This window comes from Taeniopygia guttata, chromosome 2, assembly GCF_048771995.1.
Source record: "Taeniopygia guttata chromosome 2, bTaeGut7.mat, whole genome shotgun sequence".
NCBI classification, from domain to species: domain Eukaryota; kingdom Metazoa; phylum Chordata; class Aves; order Passeriformes; family Estrildidae; genus Taeniopygia; species Taeniopygia guttata.
Genome location: NC_133026.1, coordinates 108,710,162 through 108,727,962, shown reverse-complemented (window position 1 = coordinate 108,727,962; position 17,801 = coordinate 108,710,162). Strand labels below are relative to the sequence as shown.

The window sequence follows — 17,801 nt, the reverse complement described above, 5'->3', positions numbered from 1 at the left end:
AGGTTTTGTGTGTGTACTTTTATTCATGTGTGGGTTTTTTGTTTTGGGGTTATTTTGGTGTTTTTACGGTTGTTGCTCTGAGGTTTTTTTTTGTTTGGATTTTTGTTCTTGTTTTTGATTTTTTCCCCTCCTTTGCTTTGTTTTGGTGTAGTTTTGGCCCTTTTTTGTTGTTGTTTTTTTTTTTTTTCCAATTTTCTTGTTTTGATTTATTTCGTCGGTATTTTGGCGCTTTTTTTGTTTTTTTCCCCCCTACTTTTCTTGTTTTGGGGTAAATTGGGCGCTTTTTGTTGCCATTTTTGGCCTTATTGTTTGTGGGAGTTTTTTGGGGTGGTTTTTTTTTTTGGTTTTTTTTTTTTTTTTAATAAATCCCACAGCTCTATTTTTCCCGCCGGCGGCCAAACCCGCTTCCCGGCGCCAGGAATCCCCAGGAGCATGCCACGGCCCCGCCCGCCCGGACCGCACCAACTGCCCGCTCCGGGGGGGGGGGGAGCACACAGCCCAACACTCCCCCCCTCCGGCCGGCCACCGTCGCCTCCCCCTCCCGGCCCGGCGCCGCCCCTTTGGCCAATCACATGAGCGGGCGCGGGGGCCGCCGGGAGCGGGCGCTCCCCGAGGGGCTCGGCTGAGGCGCAACATGGCGGCGCTGGGCGGGCGTTGAGCGGGGCCCGGGCGGGAGCCGCGGACAGGCAGCGGCCAGGGAACGAAGGAAGGAAGGAGGGAGGGAATAATCCGGAGAATTGCGGAGAAAGGTGGCGGGGCCGTCTCGGGCGGCCCCGAGCGGCGGCCATGGCCCAGTGCGTGCAGTCGGTGCAGGAGTTCATCCAGGACTCGTTCGTGCCCTTGGTGGCCGCGCTGTGCAGCGAGGAGGCGGAGCGGCTCACCCGCAGGAACAACCTCAGCTTCGCCGAGCTGGTCAGGCCCTTCTGCCGCCTCACCTCGGAAGGTCGGTGCCGGGAGCGGAGCGTGTTGTTTACACGGGGCGGGGGAGGTGGCGCCGCCGCTCCCTTCCGCCCGCGGCCTCCGGGGGTCCCGCCGGGGCTGTGCCCGCCGGGACTGCCCGGCGGGACGGGCCCGACTCCCTTTCCCGGCGCCGTGACGGCGGCCGCCCGGGTGGGTGTCCCCGGGAGCCGTGGCAGGCTTGGCGGAGACTCGCGTTTGCCGGGGTTGTCGCAGATGACAGCTGGTAAGTCAGCTTAGTTTCATTCGGTCTGCGGAACCGGGGAAGTTTGGCTTCTCCTGGAGACATCCCACGGCTGAAGAGGAAGGTGTCTATAAATTCAGCTCTTCCAGTCGGATTTTTGTCTTCCATTAAAACCACTTTGCTGTTTCCTCCCTAGTACTCGTACCTGACTCCTGCTGTAGACTCCACAGGATTTCACACTTGGCGTAGCCAGGTGTTGAAAGTACGGCTAGTCTTTCAGAAACATTAATCGTAATTTCAGTTGCAGGGCTTTCCTTTCTCTTGCCTGTAGCTTGATCCTATATGCTTTTTTTTTTTTTTGTGGGTTTTTTTTGTTTGTTTGTTTTCTTTTGTTGACGTTTCTGTGAGTAAGACCTGTGCAAAGAAGAAGTGGGAATTGAACTGCTTATGTGGCAAAATGACCACGTGAAGCAGCAGGAAAACTTTTTTTAAGATTGTCCACTTAAGCAAAACAACAGAGATTTTAGCTGTGATGCTTTTTAACTTACTATCAGGAATTTGTTTGCTTGTAATTTAGGGAAGCTATGTATTTCAAGCTGCTGCCCATTACAGTTGTGTGCAGGACAGCAGTTTGCAGAGAACTGCTTGTCAGAATAATGATGCAATGACATTTGTCAGATTTGGACCTGACAGACATGTAGCTCAGACTGCAGCCTCAGCATGTCATGTCCTGAGGAAAGAGTGCAAGAAAATGAAGCTTGTACTGTCATTCTCGTTAGATTTTTGCATTTCTCTCTTAAAAAATGGCAACAGCTTAAAAGCTACTTTGTGTTAAAAATCTGCCTTAATTTTCAGGTGAATCTTAGTGACTTATCAACTGTAACTTGTTCATAAATGTTTTTCATTTTGTTTAACAATGCTTATGAACTATGTTAGAATGCAGCAGAGATAAGAATAATAAATGCAGATGCTCGCATGTTTAGAGCTCTGAGGTTAATTATCTCTTTCTTTTAGTGAAAGGTTCTCAAAATGCATCTAGCAAACAAAACCAGGCAGAATATTCAAAATGTAGCATCCACTTGGAAGGGTTATTTACTTAGTTGCAACTATTTTGGTCCAGTTATTGTGACAGTTAAGGAACTTGCAAACCTGAATTATCCTCCGTGTTCCCTGAGTGAAACTTGTCACAGTGAGTTTTGTTGCTGCACTAGTTTGTGTGTATTCTGATCCAGCAGGCCACAAGCCTGGCTCCAGTTCCTTACTCCAAGAGTGAATTCCTCTTCCTACTTCTTGGAAAAAAATGTTATTGCATGCTGACTGTAAGTTTTTGTGTTGGAAGCAGCGTGTGTGAGGGTAAGGACAGAGAGGAAGAAAGGCATGACTAAATGATCTGATTGAGGTATGAGGTATAAGCACAATGTGAGTACATGACATGCTCTGTGTTTTACTGCTTATGGTTATAATATTTTTCTCATATTATGTATGGTTATGATATTGTGGTAACTATTCTGGGATTCTGTGAGGAGCAATGGCCATAAGCTAAAATATAAGAAGTTCTGCTTCAACATGAGGCAAAACTTCTTTCCATTGTGGGTGGCAGAACACTGGAACAGCTGCCTAGGGAGATTGTAGAGTTTCCCTCTCCGGAGGCATTCCAAACATACCCGGACAGTTCCTGTTACCTGCTCGAGGTGATCCTGGCTTGGTGGGAAGGCTGGAGTAGATGATCTCCAGTAATCCCTTCCAACTATAACAGTTCTGTGATTCTGTAATTCTGTATTGATGTCTTCCTTTCTAAGCACAATTTTTCTTAAGGGGATGTGAAATGCTGCCCATTTTAAATTAATCTGTCTCTCTTCACTTAGTGGCTATTTCATTGAATTTGTAACATAAAATTGGATTGATTAGTAGTTCATCCCTTTAGAAATAAGCTGTCCCTTACTTATGCAGAAATTGAAAGTACATGCATTGCTTCTTGGATTCTTTAATTTGAAAAGCTAAGTCATGGATTTGCTACTGTGTTTTTAGAATCCTGTTGCAATACAGGACTGATTTTTGTCCTGTCCTGTTTAATTTTTGTCTGAAATTAGGAATTAGGTAGGTTATGAACCAGCTGAAGGCTGTGTGTTCATCAGCCTTGCTTAGAGAAGCAGTGCAAGTAGGAAATCAATCTACTGATACATGTGCAAAACAATTCTGATAAACAGGAATTTATCAGTAGAGAGCTGAGCTCTCTACTGTGAAGGACCAGAACACAGTGTAATCCTTCAGGTGGTGTAAAATCACACACTGTTGCGGTTGCTCAATCCAAGGAGGCCAGATTCTATCTAACTGCAAGTAGAACCCCTAGGTGCAGTGGGATCATCCTTTGCACAAATCAGTATTTAGTCTACTCATCAGAGGAGAGCAAAACCAAAACCCTTCCCAAACTTTCAACTTCCTTTAATAAAGGAAACCAGAAGTATACTGAGGATTTTATACCTTCATATTTATTCTCAGAGTGGCTTTCTTAACCGTTTTGTTGTTAGTTACAACTAATGCCTGGTTTAACAAGTGTAAGTATTGTATATATTGATAGGCATATATTGTGTATATAGGTAGGTTTCCTTTAAAATAAGATCCTGTTTTTAAGATTCTTTAAAAATACTCTATGAACTAATGCTGTCTCTGTGGGAAGGAAGATTACAGTGCACATGTCAATTAGCAAGCATCACTTTAAGATATCACTGGTTGCTCTTAAATCAAAGTGTTTGACCTTAAAAAAAAAGAGAGCTTCTGATAATTTTATCTAATTTTAAGCCTTAAATATGTGCAAGATGTAAGGAAGTATAATGGGAACACTGTGCTTATCCGAGCTTAGTGTGATGTTAGGAATTCCTTGTTCATGTGTATCTTAGCATCTGATTGTCTTCAACTTTTGATGAGAAAGATACTGTTCTAATACATTATACTGCTTCCACTTTTGGGAAAGTACTTTTTGAAATGATCTTATAAGCATTTGAAGGAAATGTATAACACTAGACATGTCTCTTTTTTTGGATTAAAACAAGCACTTTTTGGAGTTTCAAGTATGTCTGTTATTTCAGTCCTTAACATTTAACAAGTGTCAGAGTTGTCATCTGTGTTCTGTATAGAAATGGCTGTTACATTTCGGACAGAGAGCAAGGATGAATTGCAGTGTTACAGCTGTGCTGGTGAAGGCAAACTAGTTTCCTTGTTGTTTGTTCCTGCCACTTCCTTTACATTTGATAATTTCAAAATATGGTTGATAATTTACCAATGGGATAAGATGAAAAAAGCCCCATCCAAAACAACTGCTTCAGCTTTCTGATAGAAATGATGAACTCAAATAAGTAAAGTTTAGCCAGCACAACTGCCTTTTCTGGTGTTGATAAAGCCTTATGATGTACAAGTTCAATCTGAAACTTAGAGCTGGAAAAACCCACACATTTTTGGGTTGTTTTTGGCAGGACGAGGTTTTTAAGCTGCTTTACTGTGTTTTCCCATGAGCTTGAGTGCTGGGTAAGGGAGTGAATATGTTATTGAGGAACATAGAACTACACCAGTCAAGATCTGAATGATGTTAGAAATCTGTTTTAACATTTAAGATTGATTGTAACACATCTAATGTGATCTGACTTTAGCTGTGCACTTGTTAGTTCTGAAGAGACTTGTGGAAAAGGTGTGGAGTGCTTTCCAGGCTGGAGAAGATTGAATACTCAATTTCAGACCTTTATGGTGTGAATCCTGTAGTTAGTTGAAAGATGAAGAAAACAGCAAGAATTTTCCTTTGTGCTACCTTTTATATATTATACAGGGATTTGTGAAAATAACATGCAGAGGAGTCGGGCTGTGCTGTGTGGCATGTGGTAGCACCAGGTGGCTTAGGCAGCCGTAGTCAGTGTGTCCTGCCTGCACTCACAGTCTGGCTTGCTTGATGGTGGTTGTGGTTTGAAGTAGGGTGAAATTATATAAAAAATCACAGTAGGCTCCAGAATGGTTACAAGTGTTGAAAATGTTGTGATCAGTTTTTTAAAAACAGATGGCTTTAGGGAGGAATTTTCACAAAGCTTCTATGAAGAGAGCTATAGTGTTAAAAATCATAGAATGGTTTAGGTCTAAAGGGACCTTCAAGAACATCTCGTTCTAAGTTTACCCTGCTGTGGTTAGGGTTGCTTTCCATTAGACCAGGTTGCTCACATCCCTGTCCAGCCAAGCCTTAACTGTTACAGTGTTGGGGCATCACAGCTTTTTTGGGCAACCTGTTCCAATGCCTGACCATCCTCACAGTAGAGAATTTCTTCCCAATATCTGATCTAAATCTGCCTTCTTTCAGTTTTAAGCCATTCCCCCCTGTCCTGTCACTACATGCCCTTGTACCTCTGCGGCTCTCTTGAAAGCCCCCTATAGGTACTGGAAGACTGCTCTAGGGTCTTCCCCCTTCTGCAGGATGAGCAACCCCACCTCTCTCAGCTTGTCTTTTAGGATGTGTTAATTTTGGATGAATGAATACTATGTTATCCCGGTCAAGTTTCTTAAATGCTATTTATTTGTGTGTGTGGGATTTCTTGGAAAATGCTGATTCCTTGAAACATGATGTGTTGTGTGAAATCCATACCTGATTCTTACGGCTTTTTCATGAAAGTTGATATGCTCCACAAGGAAGGGAGTGCATCAGTGTAGGATGTGCACATACTATGTTAGGTGGAGTGGATATTCTTACCAGCTAAGATCCTATACTGTTCGTTAATCAGTTTGCCTAGATGAGCCTAATGTTGAACATCAAGTAATTTTTTGTTACTACCTTCCTCCCCTCCATTTTTGGTAGTCAAGTACTGTGGACTGTGATCTAAAGTTGGTGATGGAGAAGTTTAGTGGAGCAATCTTTAAAGAAAAGATGTGTTGGAAAAAGACTTAATTTACGACAACTCTTTTAACTGTCTGTTATACTCCTCAACAAATCCTCTTCTTTTTCGTTTTTAGTTCACATGAGAGATCCTAATAATCAGCTTCACATCATTAAAAATTTGAAGATCGCTGTCAACAACATCATTACTCACCCACCTCAGCCCGGTGCCATTCGGAAACTTTTGCATGATGTTGTGTCTGTCAGCCAGCCTGCTGAAGGACTGGTAGCTAATGTGATCACGGCTGGAGATTATGATCTCAACATCAGTGGTATGTAATGGTATTGTATTTTTCATAATGTAAACTGGAGTTGCCTGAGAAGTTTCTAGCCTTCAGTTCAGCTTCATGGCACGTACTAAAATTATTCAGAGTTTATCTATTTTGAGACATTGTTTTTACTGAAACTTTGGATTTAACGAATAGTTTTGGCTTTATAGAATGCTGAAAGAATGGTTGAACTGAATTAATAATTTTAATTTTCCTGGTGTTGTAGTTCTTTTCAACTTCTGTTAAATCATTATTTTAATGTAGCCATTAGCGATGCTTTAGTTGTGTAATTTTCTTGTTACAAAACTGATACAGTGACTTGTTGCACTTGGCTGAATAAATGTTAGGACTTACAGTGTTGATATTAATGTGCAGTTTTATCTTGAAGTTAGTTATCCTAGCTTCCTCTATTTTTTATGATAAATTCATAAAATGTTTAAGGAGAAAGGACTGTGAGGAAAGGTGTGTGACTCCTTTGATTCCTTGTATTTTTTTTTTTTTCCTTCTGTGGAACTTGTGCTTCATATTTCACTGTCAAAATGACTAGATTATTCCAAAGATGTTTTTTCTCAGATCTCCAAGGGATGAAGCATTGTAAATAATGCTAAATGAGACCAGATCTTAGTATCTGAGAAGATTGAACTCCTCCCAGTTAAGACCCTAATCCATTAAAGCCTCTGAGCATGTACTTAGTTCAAAGCATGTATGCACTGCCCTATTTAAACATGCGTAATTTATTGTTTTTAAAGTTTAGCCTGCAATGAAGAGTTTGGCTCCGCTATAGCAATGGACTGATGTTTCTGTAGTAGATTTTTTTTATGTTGATGATGGAAAAATGGCATAATTCTTATGTCTTGGATACCTAATTCACAAGATACATCTTCAACTTGATGTCCCATGTTGGTTTTAAAGCAAAAGACCTGAGCCTGGAAACCTCTTGTTTTTGACATTTGTTGAAAATCCCACATATTTTTTCAATTTCTGTGCCTGTGTTTATAGATCACATTGATGAATTGCCATTTGCTATGAAATTTTTTTTTTTGATCGAAAGTTTGCTGCAATTCTAGAGGTGGAAAGACCCTGAGAAAGCAGATTGGTTTTGGTGAGGAGACTTTTCCATAAGGTTTCTAGTGACCATATTTTAGAAGTGAGGTATTGAAAGAAGAGAAGAAAAATAGTGGCTATATTAAGCAATGCTTTGTAGTTATAGAAGCAAATATCTCTCCTTTTGTTTTCCATATTTGCTGCGGGAGCCTCAGATGTACAAATAACAATGTTTGACTATCTTTGGTCTCTCAGTGATTAGGTTCCTATTTCCATTCAGACTGGCTATATGCTTATATGACAGGAGGAGAGGTGTATAAGCTGTTTAAGATCACACAGAAGGATAAATTCACCAGCTTTGTCTTTTAGTGGAAACCTGTTTCACAAAACACTGCATGCTGTTGAGGGAGGAGTTTGTATCCTATTACGGTGTAAGAGAATATGAAGAAGTATGAAGTAGGGTTTTGTTATGCTTAGATGGATATGAGTATTTACTAAGACATTTAGGGTATTTTTTTTTCAACTTTCTTAGAGCATTTTATTCAAACCAAGGGATGCATTCATTCCTGACAGCAGAACATAATAATTGTAAATGGGACATGCTCTCATTAGTTCTTAATTTGTTCTTTTTTTGGGAGTGAATTAGTTTTCTAAGATAATGATATTAAAATATATTTCCTTAATTTTAATAGTGATCAAGTGCAGTCTGTTTTGAAGAAAGATAAACACTGTTTAAGAAGCTGAGTTATGATGTTTCTGGCACTGGGGTCGTAATCCTGTTCCTTCTTTGATAAAAGTTTTGGAACTGCTATGTTGTATTGATTTGTTTGTAATCCTTCTTTGTTACAGTTTTGTTTAATATTCTTATAGTTCCATAATCTAGTGCTGGGAGACTAATTTGGTTGCTGAAAATTTGCTCATATTCAGCCATGCCTGCTTCTCCTATATACTGGTGCATGTAGAAGGTGAAGAAAAATGTTCCCACTAAAGAACTAAATTATTTGAGAGTAGGAAAGAATTTTTTCTACTAGACCAGTTCCCTGACTATGTTTGTTCAGGGCTGCATGATATAAGTGCTGGCATGAGGCATTGGTGGAATATGTTTGAGATGAAAGAGAATGTTGGGGCAACCACTTTCAGCAGCTAATGTATTCAGGTACTTTTAACTAGTACTATAGGCTTGGAAATCTCACAAATTAGTTCCTTAGAGTATCTAACTTAAATCTTTGCTTCTTGATAGAATTTCCATTTGTGTTCAAGCCTAGAATAGGGGCTGAACTAGAAATTAATATTGATTTCCATTAAAGCATACTGTCAAATGTTGAGAAGCCTGAAATATTTATGATTAAGGTTAGCTGGAGTCAGATCTCTTCAGTGCCTCTCATGGGCCTGCATGGTGTAGATTTTTTCTACTTCATGCTACCAGAGTATGAAAGCCAAGAGTGTGTTTGCATCTGACCCTTTTTAGTATAATAATATCATGTTTTTTCTATCAGATCGCTCAGTTAAAGCTAGTGTTCCTTGGTACAGTAATTGGAAAGAGACACTGATGGAATTGAACACATCCACGTTTTATTCAGGTATTTTTTTGTGGTTGGTGCCGATTTGCCAAATTGCCCTTTACTCCTTTTCCATGTGCCCCATCCACCTTTCCTTACCATCTGCGACAACTGTTCAGCACTTTTCCAGATGTAGATGTGTATTCCTCCATTTTTTTCCCCCTAACTGAAAAATCGTTGGTGGTGGTTGTTTTAATTTTTCTTTTAATCACATTTCTACTCTTGTTAATCAAAATCATTTGGTCTTTCCATACAATCAGTAAGGGTGGTGGTGGTAAATTACCTGATGCTGTTACAAACACTGGACTGTTTGATCCTATAGAACTATATACTGTCACTGTGCTGTATTTCAAATGTACTTTCTGTTTCTCTGGGGAGCTTCTTTCTCAGGGGATGGTAACACTTTTTAAGTTGGAACTCAACTGCTGGCTGTACTTAGAGCACATATGTCTGCTATATTGACATTCTTTCTGGAGTATGATCCTTAAGAAAAGAAGAAGCTTTCTACTACATTTTTATGTAGTTTATGAGACTTATTGCTACCAAACCACACTGGTTATTGACTGCTCAAGGCTCTGCATTGTGGTCTGTAAAACCAGGTTTTGATGTTTTTCATTTTTAGATATTTAATATAGTTTATGCCTTTGGTTAAAAATAGCTATCCTTTCAGTAGTATCTGTTCAGATCTTGCTAAATGCCTAAAGGGTACAAAACTTCATTCAGCAGACTTTCCATTCTTAAGCTGTTATGTAGAAATATTACTTTTTTTTTCTTAATAAGTTCTGAACATGTTAACAAGTTTGCCAAAACTTCAGTTCTGTTCCAGCATACTGGAAAAATGCAAAGTGTATGGATCTTGGTACCTGAATGACAGTGATGGTCTGAACTGCTGTAATGCGTTATGAGATGTTACAGTTGTGAAATTTTTTTCAACCACTGCTTTTGTTTTGAGTATGATGTGTGTTTATTTAGTACCTACAATAAGTGATTACAGCCCTGTAAAATGCTCAGGTGAATCCTGTAAATGTTGCTGTGTAGAGGGAAGCCCGTTGCCTTTAAGGCCGCTTCCAAGGTTTTTAAGTAGGCCTAATGAAAAAAGAGGGTAGGGGAACCGATCCACAAAACAACGTAGTACTTCCCTGTTTGTAACTCAGATTTTAAAAAACAGGTGAGTTTTTTATTTTGCTGTGATTCGGCTGTGAAACAGAATGAAAATTTTTTGCCTTAGGTTGTTTAACAGTGTTTACTTTGAACCAGATTTACTGCACTGCTTGTTATACTTGTGAAAAAAATGCTTATGAGTCACTTTCTTATGGCTTGCTTTTAATAACAACAAGCTGTGTTTTCCTTAATTTAAATAGTTGGCATATTTGCATGTAGGACACAGTAAAGCCAAGAGCTTTTTATATCCTAGTGAGTACTCAGAGAACAGTTTCTGGAAGGGCTGTAATCAAAAGCTGGAAGTTTGTCTCCTATTAGGCTTTTTTTTAATGTGACATGTGCTGAATGCTAGACTGAATTCAAGTGTGGCTATATCTGACTTCTGTGTGTCTGAAGCCAGTCTAAGATGGCTTGACAATATAAGATTAAACAAAAGGCATTAAATGAATGCTATACAAGATAGTTCCAACATAAAAATGAATGTGTTTTCTAAAGTTAGCTTAAGAAATCAAAGTGGTGGTTTGGTTTGATTTTTATGAGGGGGTGCATGAAAGCTTTACAAAGCATTAGAAATTTTTATTTACTTATTTTATTTTGATTTACTGCAGTCTAGTGATGTGGGTTTTTTAGGGCAATATAAAGAAAATACCTTCAGAATTTCTTAACCTTTTTTTTTTTTTCCTCTACTAGTTACTGTTTTCTGATTTGCAAGTGAGATGACACTGGATTCCAGTTACTTCAATGTGAAATCAGGTTATTGAAACTGGATTGATTTGCTCTGGAGTCTGTTTCCCACTTAAGGGAAAGGAGTTGGAGAATAAAGATATAATAGAACAGACTTAAAAGAAGAAATAATAAATAATTGTTGACCTATAGCTGGAGTGGAAAGAAATGGACAATATTAGATTCACATTTTTTTGATGTCCCAGATATCCTTGCTTTCCCTTGATTTGTTACTCTTAGGAAAATGAAATCCCTATTGTAAAAGGGCATTGAACATTGCAGGTTAAAATTGTTAGGCATTAATGGCACAACTTGGATCTGAGGTTTTGTCTTCTTGGATCTTTGCCAGCTGAACTGTTTGTTTTAGCAAGGCATGGGAAGGGGACTACTGTCAAGCCAAGTCAACACTTTTAGAAAACAGGCAGCATAGGGTTTTGGTAGTCCTTAGCTCCTCTACATACTAAAAAATAAGTTTTGTTTCTTGATCAATTCTTACATCCCTAAACCTGAAATTCAATGACTGTTAGAAGAATTTATTTCTTTCTTTGCCAAGTGTATGGTGTTTAAAGGGGGGGTAAGGAGTAATAGGTTTAAACAAGGACTCAATCGCGTGAGCCTGCAGTGGTGAGCAATGTGGTGCTTATGTTGCTATTCAGTTTCACAGGATTTGATTCAAGTGTTACTGTTTCTCCTACTTGTGTTGCATCTAAATTACTTTCTCCTTGCACTATTCCCCCTTCTCCACTGCCATGCAAACCTTGTCAGAGTTTGCTGGCTTCACTTTCAGGTATAGTCTTTCATACTTCCTTTTCGTGAATGGGTAAACAAGTTTCACTGAATAGTCTAATTTGTCCTGTTTTATTGTGTATTTCAGCTACTACTCCTTGGTTTGAGTCTTACAGAGAATGCTTTCTTCAGTCCATGCCTGCATCTGATCACGAATTCTTAAACCACTATGTTGCTTGTATCCTTTGAATGGTATAGAACCCTCCAGGGAAGGCTGTTACAAAATTTAATGTAGGAGATTTTGCAGTAAAAGAGGTAATTGCAGTACCTCTTTCACAATTATGATTTGAAGTGTATATATTTTTCCACTATGTCTGACTACACAGACTGATTTCATATGAGTGTCAGGGTTTTCTTTGTGACTATTTGGCCTGAGTTTTTTTCCCCTTCTCCACACACTCTTTTTGTCTCAAAGTGAGCTCAAAGGTAATACCTATAAATGAAACTCCATCATCCTAAGACACTTTCTGCTGTAGCTCTTTAGGTATCTTGTCTGTCCCTTAACTTCATCAGAGGAATGTGTGTTTGGGATACATCTGCTGCTTTTTAATAGCTTTTTGTAAGTAGATGGAGTGGTGGAGGTTGGGAAGATGATGTTTTGGACATTTGGTGAACTTTGAGCTATGCTGGATAAAAAAGTCTGGAAAAACTGGAACGATGCCTGAATGTTTTCACTTTTTTTTTTTTTTTTACCAAAGCTTAGGCCCAATTTGCTTGTGTACAGGGAAATTGAAAATAATCACTGTTTCATGATGTAGCTGATGTTAAGCTTTACAGTAATTATGATTCTGCAGGTTTTATGACACTCTGTTCCTAATTCTGTCCTGAACATTATAATTTCAGTATAGTGGAAAGGTATTATAATGGCCACACGTGTGCAGAATTAACTTTGAAAATTATTGCTTCTGGCTTCTGAATTTCAGTAACATTTAAAGTATAACTTTACTTTTTTGGCTTCTCTGAAGTAATGTCTTTGGATTTGTTGAGTAGGTGTTGCAGAGTGGGCTTATTAATGATTGTGTAAAGTAAAAATCTGAATGCTTTTGCTTTTTACCTTGGGTGGTGTTGCTGTGTTTATGAATGCTGGTCATCACTGTTGTTCAGGTGATAGCTTAAAGCCTCAACTCTCCTTGGAAGTTGAAAGCTAAAATACAGTGGGGATAAATTTCAGGTACATGTATGCTATGAACATCTGGTTTCTATCTAAAATCTTAAATTAGCTATTTTGTAGCAGCTTAAACTTAGATTCGCTGTCAGAATTGGATCAAACTCCTGTTGCATCTCGTTTGACAGATGTTAGTTAACTGATTGGTTTTTTTTGAGAATAAGGCCAAATTCTAATCGCATGTATTTTCGTGGTAGCATGTTTTACATGCCTAAGTATTGTACTCATGTATTCTATTTTATACACTTCCTATTTTATTGTCAGTGGTTGTCCTTGTATTCTTTGGGTATATGTCCTTAATGAATTCAGGTATGCTGGTAGTTTCTTCTAGTGAACCTGACCCTGTGGAGCAGTTCCTGAAGCTGTCCCAAGAACAACATCGGATTCAGCACAGTAGTGAATACTCGTATCCCAAGTGGTTTATACCAAACACACTTAAATATTATGTGTTACTGCATGATGTAAGCACAGGAGAAGAACAGAGGTGGGTCATCTGACTTCAGTGAGCTTACACTGAGCTCTTTGACCAAATGTTTGTGTTGATAGATTCTGTTGAGCTTGGACATGCAACAGGATCCATTAGCCAGTGCGCTATTATCAAGGCAGATGTTTGAAAATATTATTTTTAGACCATCTTCTTGTGTTCATGTAAAATTAAGTTAATCAGTCCCAGCTTTTGGGGTAGGTGCTTTCTTTGGTAGCTTTCTGGACTAATTCTCAAAGATTTTCAATTTTACTCTTGCATAACAGATTGTTTTAAAAATTTTCCTTTTAAGCACTATGGATAATAGTCTAAAATAGTTTGTTGCAGTATATGCTCTAAAGTCAGTTTGATATCAAGGCAGGATAAATGTTGTTTTACTGTTTCAGAGCTGACTCCATTTATGAAGAGATGAAACAGAGATATGGAACTCAGGGTTGCTATTTGCTGAAAATAAATTCTCGGGTGTCGAACAGAGGAGCAGACGAACAGATACCAGATCCTTGGAGTCAGTACCTTCAGAAAAACACTATCCAGAACCAGGTATTACAGTATTCTAAAACCAGATTTTACCGTGCTTAGGAAAGTCCTTTTTAGTTGCATTAAGTTTCACATGAGTGTTATGTATGTGCTTCTACAGAATGAGTAGGCAGTCCAGACACTTCTGACACAAATGTGGCTTTTTCTGAGGGCATAAGATGAGTCCTCAGTAGGAACTGTCCTCTGTGCTACTTAACTTGACAGTAAGGAGCACTAAAATACTATACTGCGTAAAATAGACTGACAGGAGCACAGAAATAATAGACAATAAATAAGAAATAATAAGAACTGTAAGAGGAAGTAACCTCAGAAGTGTCCTGTTCATAGTGACTTTCTACCTTCATTTTTATTTGTCTTTCTCAGTCTTAAATATTTGACCTGGGTCTTCTGTGCTCCGTTAAATAGTCTGGGTGTGTTGTTTTGTGGGAGTATGTGTGGTTTTTGTGATAACTTCTTGTGGTCTAGTCTGGTCTGTCATCTGCTAAGAGTGCAAGGGATAGTGTGTTTTGAGTTTGCCATAAATATCTGTATTTTTTGCTTTAGAACCAAAAATACTCTTTTTTGAGTTTGCTTTTGACTGACTTGTGATTATAACTCCTTATGATTAAAAGGTTTCTGGAATCGTATTTCTTTACCAAATGTAGCTGCCTGTTCTAGGTAGCCATTTTCAGCATCAGCTGCTACTGAAAAGTCAAAACATTCCCTATTCTGTAAACTAAGAGGACCAGTGAGTTGTAGTCCACCAACTAATGAGATATTTTTCTCTTTTTCTGTACCGTGTTGATTGTGTAATATAAATCTTTGTGTGAGCTTATTCAGGAACTGCTTTAGTGAATATATTTTTGCTGCTGTAGGCATTGGTGTGCAAGAGCTGGAGTTACTTTGGTTGACAGGGAAGCCAACTGAGCAAGTTAGAAGGTACTTGCTTCATTTGGTGAATATAACTTTTGTCTTTAAAATAAAACAGTTTCTTAAAGCCTCAAACTACTTAGAGAAGTTAATACATATGAACAAACATGCTGCTATAGTAATTCAGTTAACTTATTGAAGTTGACAACTGCTGTTTAATGACTTTTCTGTGTGGTTGAGTAGTCTGAAAGTTCTGACTTCTTTCCCCCTCTTTTCTGGCAGGATTCCTATGAAGATTACACTGTTTCAAACAAGAATACTGATCACTTGATATCAGATGGCATAGACAGTGAAATTAAAGGTATTTTTGTAACTTTATGAAAACCTTGATCTTACAGCATTTACACAACTGTCTTTTGTCTTGAACAGTATTTAATTAGATGGTCTGTTAGGCAACTCAGAGTAATGGTTTTTTAAATGCTCTAAGTGTCCTCAAAGAAAAATGCTGTGGTACTGACCTACTGGATTGTTGATATCTCCTTAATGAGATGGTTAATGATGTATTTAGCTCATGTTTTGTAAGTCTAAGCATATTGTCTGCAAACTCTGGTAATTTGTAAAAATAATTTTTTACAATGGGTGGGAGACCCTATAGTTGCCATCTTTTAAGCCCTTGCAGCCCAGATGTAGTCTGGGAGCTGCCAGTGGAACTTTACAAACTCAGGATTACATTTAGTGAGTAAAATCCATTGAGGATTTGCTTTCACAGCTCAGCTTTGCTTGGTGCCAGATAGGGCAAGCTGATTTTCTTATAAATAAGAGAACTGCTTAAGTCTTAGAGTGAAGCAGTGTCTCAGTCTATTTCAGAGAGCTAAATGCAATAGTAGACAGTAGCCCTTCTTATTGAACAAAAAGGACTTTGAGGAAATTGTTATATGTCATAATTGCTTGGAAGGACATGGAAAATTAAGTTTGTTTTGTTTTTTGGCTTTTTTTTTTTTAACCTTAAAACATAAGCAGAAAAAAAGAGAATGGAGCTCCCAATGGAGCAGTTGTGGTAATTGCTGCAATCCCAACTTTGATGAATAGTTTATTTTGATTTTAATGTTTCCTAAGTTTTCCTTCAAAGTTGTTAATATTAGTCAGCATACTGGAAGATTTTTTTGCACTGTAGTTGGGAACCTACAGTGTACATATTTAGTCATGTTGTAATTCTTGAGATTCCCTGAACTTTCTGAGAATTGCAGGAATGATGCCATACTCAGTGCTCTGCTGCTGTCTGCTCAGCATTGATCTGCAGTGCAAAACAGTTGGTGGATTGCTTTGCTTTCCAGAGTTCTGAGTAAGGAAAGCTTTGAAGTCGGTTAGTAAAAATGACCTCTAAAACCCAAAATATTTAAGTAGCTTTATACTTACTGGAGCTTTTATTTCAATCTTTCAACAGACGGCTTGTCAAATAACTTTAAGACTCACCCCCTTCAACTGGATCATCCCAGTGGCAGTTTGGATAGCACTGATTACATGAAGGCTTCTACATCAGTTCAAGACTCAAAGAAGTCAAATTCTGGGACACCTCATGGTGCTTGCTTAACTCTCACAGATCATGATCGAATTAGGCAGTTCATACAGGAATTCACATTTCGGGGGCTTCTACCACACATAGAAAAAACAATTAGACAGCTCAATGATCAGGTCAGTTTAAACACTTTGTGCTATAATAAGGAAAAATGGTTGGGGTATAAATACAGATATCCAGAAATCTGTTTTGACAGTATTACTTCCTTCTGTATCTAACAATTCAACAGTCTTGCTGAAAATTGTTAGTAGATTTAAGAGAAATAACTGAAGTTTTCTTATTATTCCTTAATTTGTCTTTAAAAAAAAACAAGAACTATTTTGTATCAACAACTCCAGTGCAAAGTGGCTTCTTGGTGAAAGCCTATGTGAACTGTTTCCAGAGAAATCTGTTGAATCTTAACATTCTATGCTTTTGGATGATTCTGGCATGGGGAACAAAATAGACTTGGTGTTTCAACATCAGAATACACAAGTAAATTTAAGAAATTTGTTTAATCAATAATCGTCTGCAAAAAAACCTGTATCCTTCAGTTGCTACTTACAGGGAAGAAATGCAGGGACATCCTGAAATGTATAATTCTGTTGATTTTAGCAGTTTTTGCAGCTGAATATGCTTCTCTCAAACTAGGACTTTTTGGAAATGGGATTAATATCATGCCCATATTCAGTCAAGGTCATGCATTAAAGTTTTTGCATCACAGTGAAGTACTTTATTTTACAAATAGTATAGATGTTAGGTTGGACTACCCAAAATTAGGTATTCTAAATTATTTAGAATTTTGTTTTTAAACAGATATATCAAATGTTCAAGGTCTTAAGATGGATGTTTTTGTAGTTTACAGAAAGAATAGTGAACCCCAACTGTCTGAGATAAAATAAACATATGAATTATGAATATATGCATATAAATATATGAACTTCTGTCTGTGCAGAGATTAATTCTAAGAAAGTGTGTTCTTAGTTATTTTACTCCTTTTATTTCTTTCTGTTTTATGGAAGAAAATCAATTCAGGAAGCCATAACAAAGCTTGGCTTTTTATATTAGTTTAACTTATATCTCTTGCAAAGTAGTGCTCTAATTCAGTGTCTTCCTCCAGTTAATATCCAGGAAAGGCTTGAGCCGATCACTGTTTTTTGCTACTAAAAAATGGTTTAGTGGCAGCAAGGTTCCAGAGAAAAGTATAAATGAGCTCAAGAATACTTCTGGTTTGCTGTAAGTAATCTCAGTCCATAATTTTAGTTCTAAACTGCAAATGTAGCCTTTTTAGGGGTGGGAGGGAAAGCATGTGTTTGTTTGATGGTGTTCTGCAAAGTGAACTAAACCAGCAATGTTGTGAATGATTTCAGTTAGAAAAATCATGAAAATTACTGTGCCTGAACATGTACAATAAAGGAGGAGTAGAACTTAAAGAAGATGGGGATAAAATAGACTCTTTGCAGAGTCATCTGCCTGCTCTATATACAATGAATCTTTCTAAATTAATACAAGCACATGATTTTAAGAGTAATAGTCATAAAAAGAAGCTATAGTTTGTCATAAAGGGATTTTTTAAAAATTTGTGCAAGCTTTTTCACCCGTCATTACAGCCATGTATAGGT

General features: G+C 38.2%; 1 protein-coding gene across 4 annotated transcripts in view; it reads left to right on the top strand.

The window, feature by feature from the left end:
- Positions 1 to 566: 566 nt before the first annotated feature.
- Positions 567 to 17,801, top strand: part of TRAPPC8 (trafficking protein particle complex subunit 8) — a 51,376-nt gene continuing 34,141 nt past the window's right edge. The window contains exons 1-9 of one of the 4 annotated variants that reach the window (XM_012572059.5): positions 577 to 943; positions 6,125 to 6,319; positions 8,857 to 8,940; positions 11,678 to 11,767; positions 13,064 to 13,238; positions 13,625 to 13,778; positions 14,907 to 14,985; positions 16,069 to 16,316; positions 17,300 to 17,415. In XM_012572059.5, the coding sequence (XP_012427513.3) occupies positions 787 to 943; positions 6,125 to 6,319; positions 8,857 to 8,940; positions 11,678 to 11,767; positions 13,064 to 13,238; positions 13,625 to 13,778; positions 14,907 to 14,985; positions 16,069 to 16,316; positions 17,300 to 17,415 (1,298 nt within the window). In that variant the 5' untranslated portion in view covers positions 577 to 786. Of the gene's footprint in view, positions 944 to 6,124; positions 6,320 to 8,856; positions 8,941 to 11,677; positions 11,768 to 13,063; positions 13,239 to 13,624; positions 13,779 to 14,906; positions 14,986 to 16,068; positions 16,317 to 17,299; positions 17,416 to 17,801 lie in introns of all 4 variants that reach the window. The other 3 variants (XM_012572057.5, XM_012572060.5, XM_012572061.5) reach the window with 3 other exon arrangements.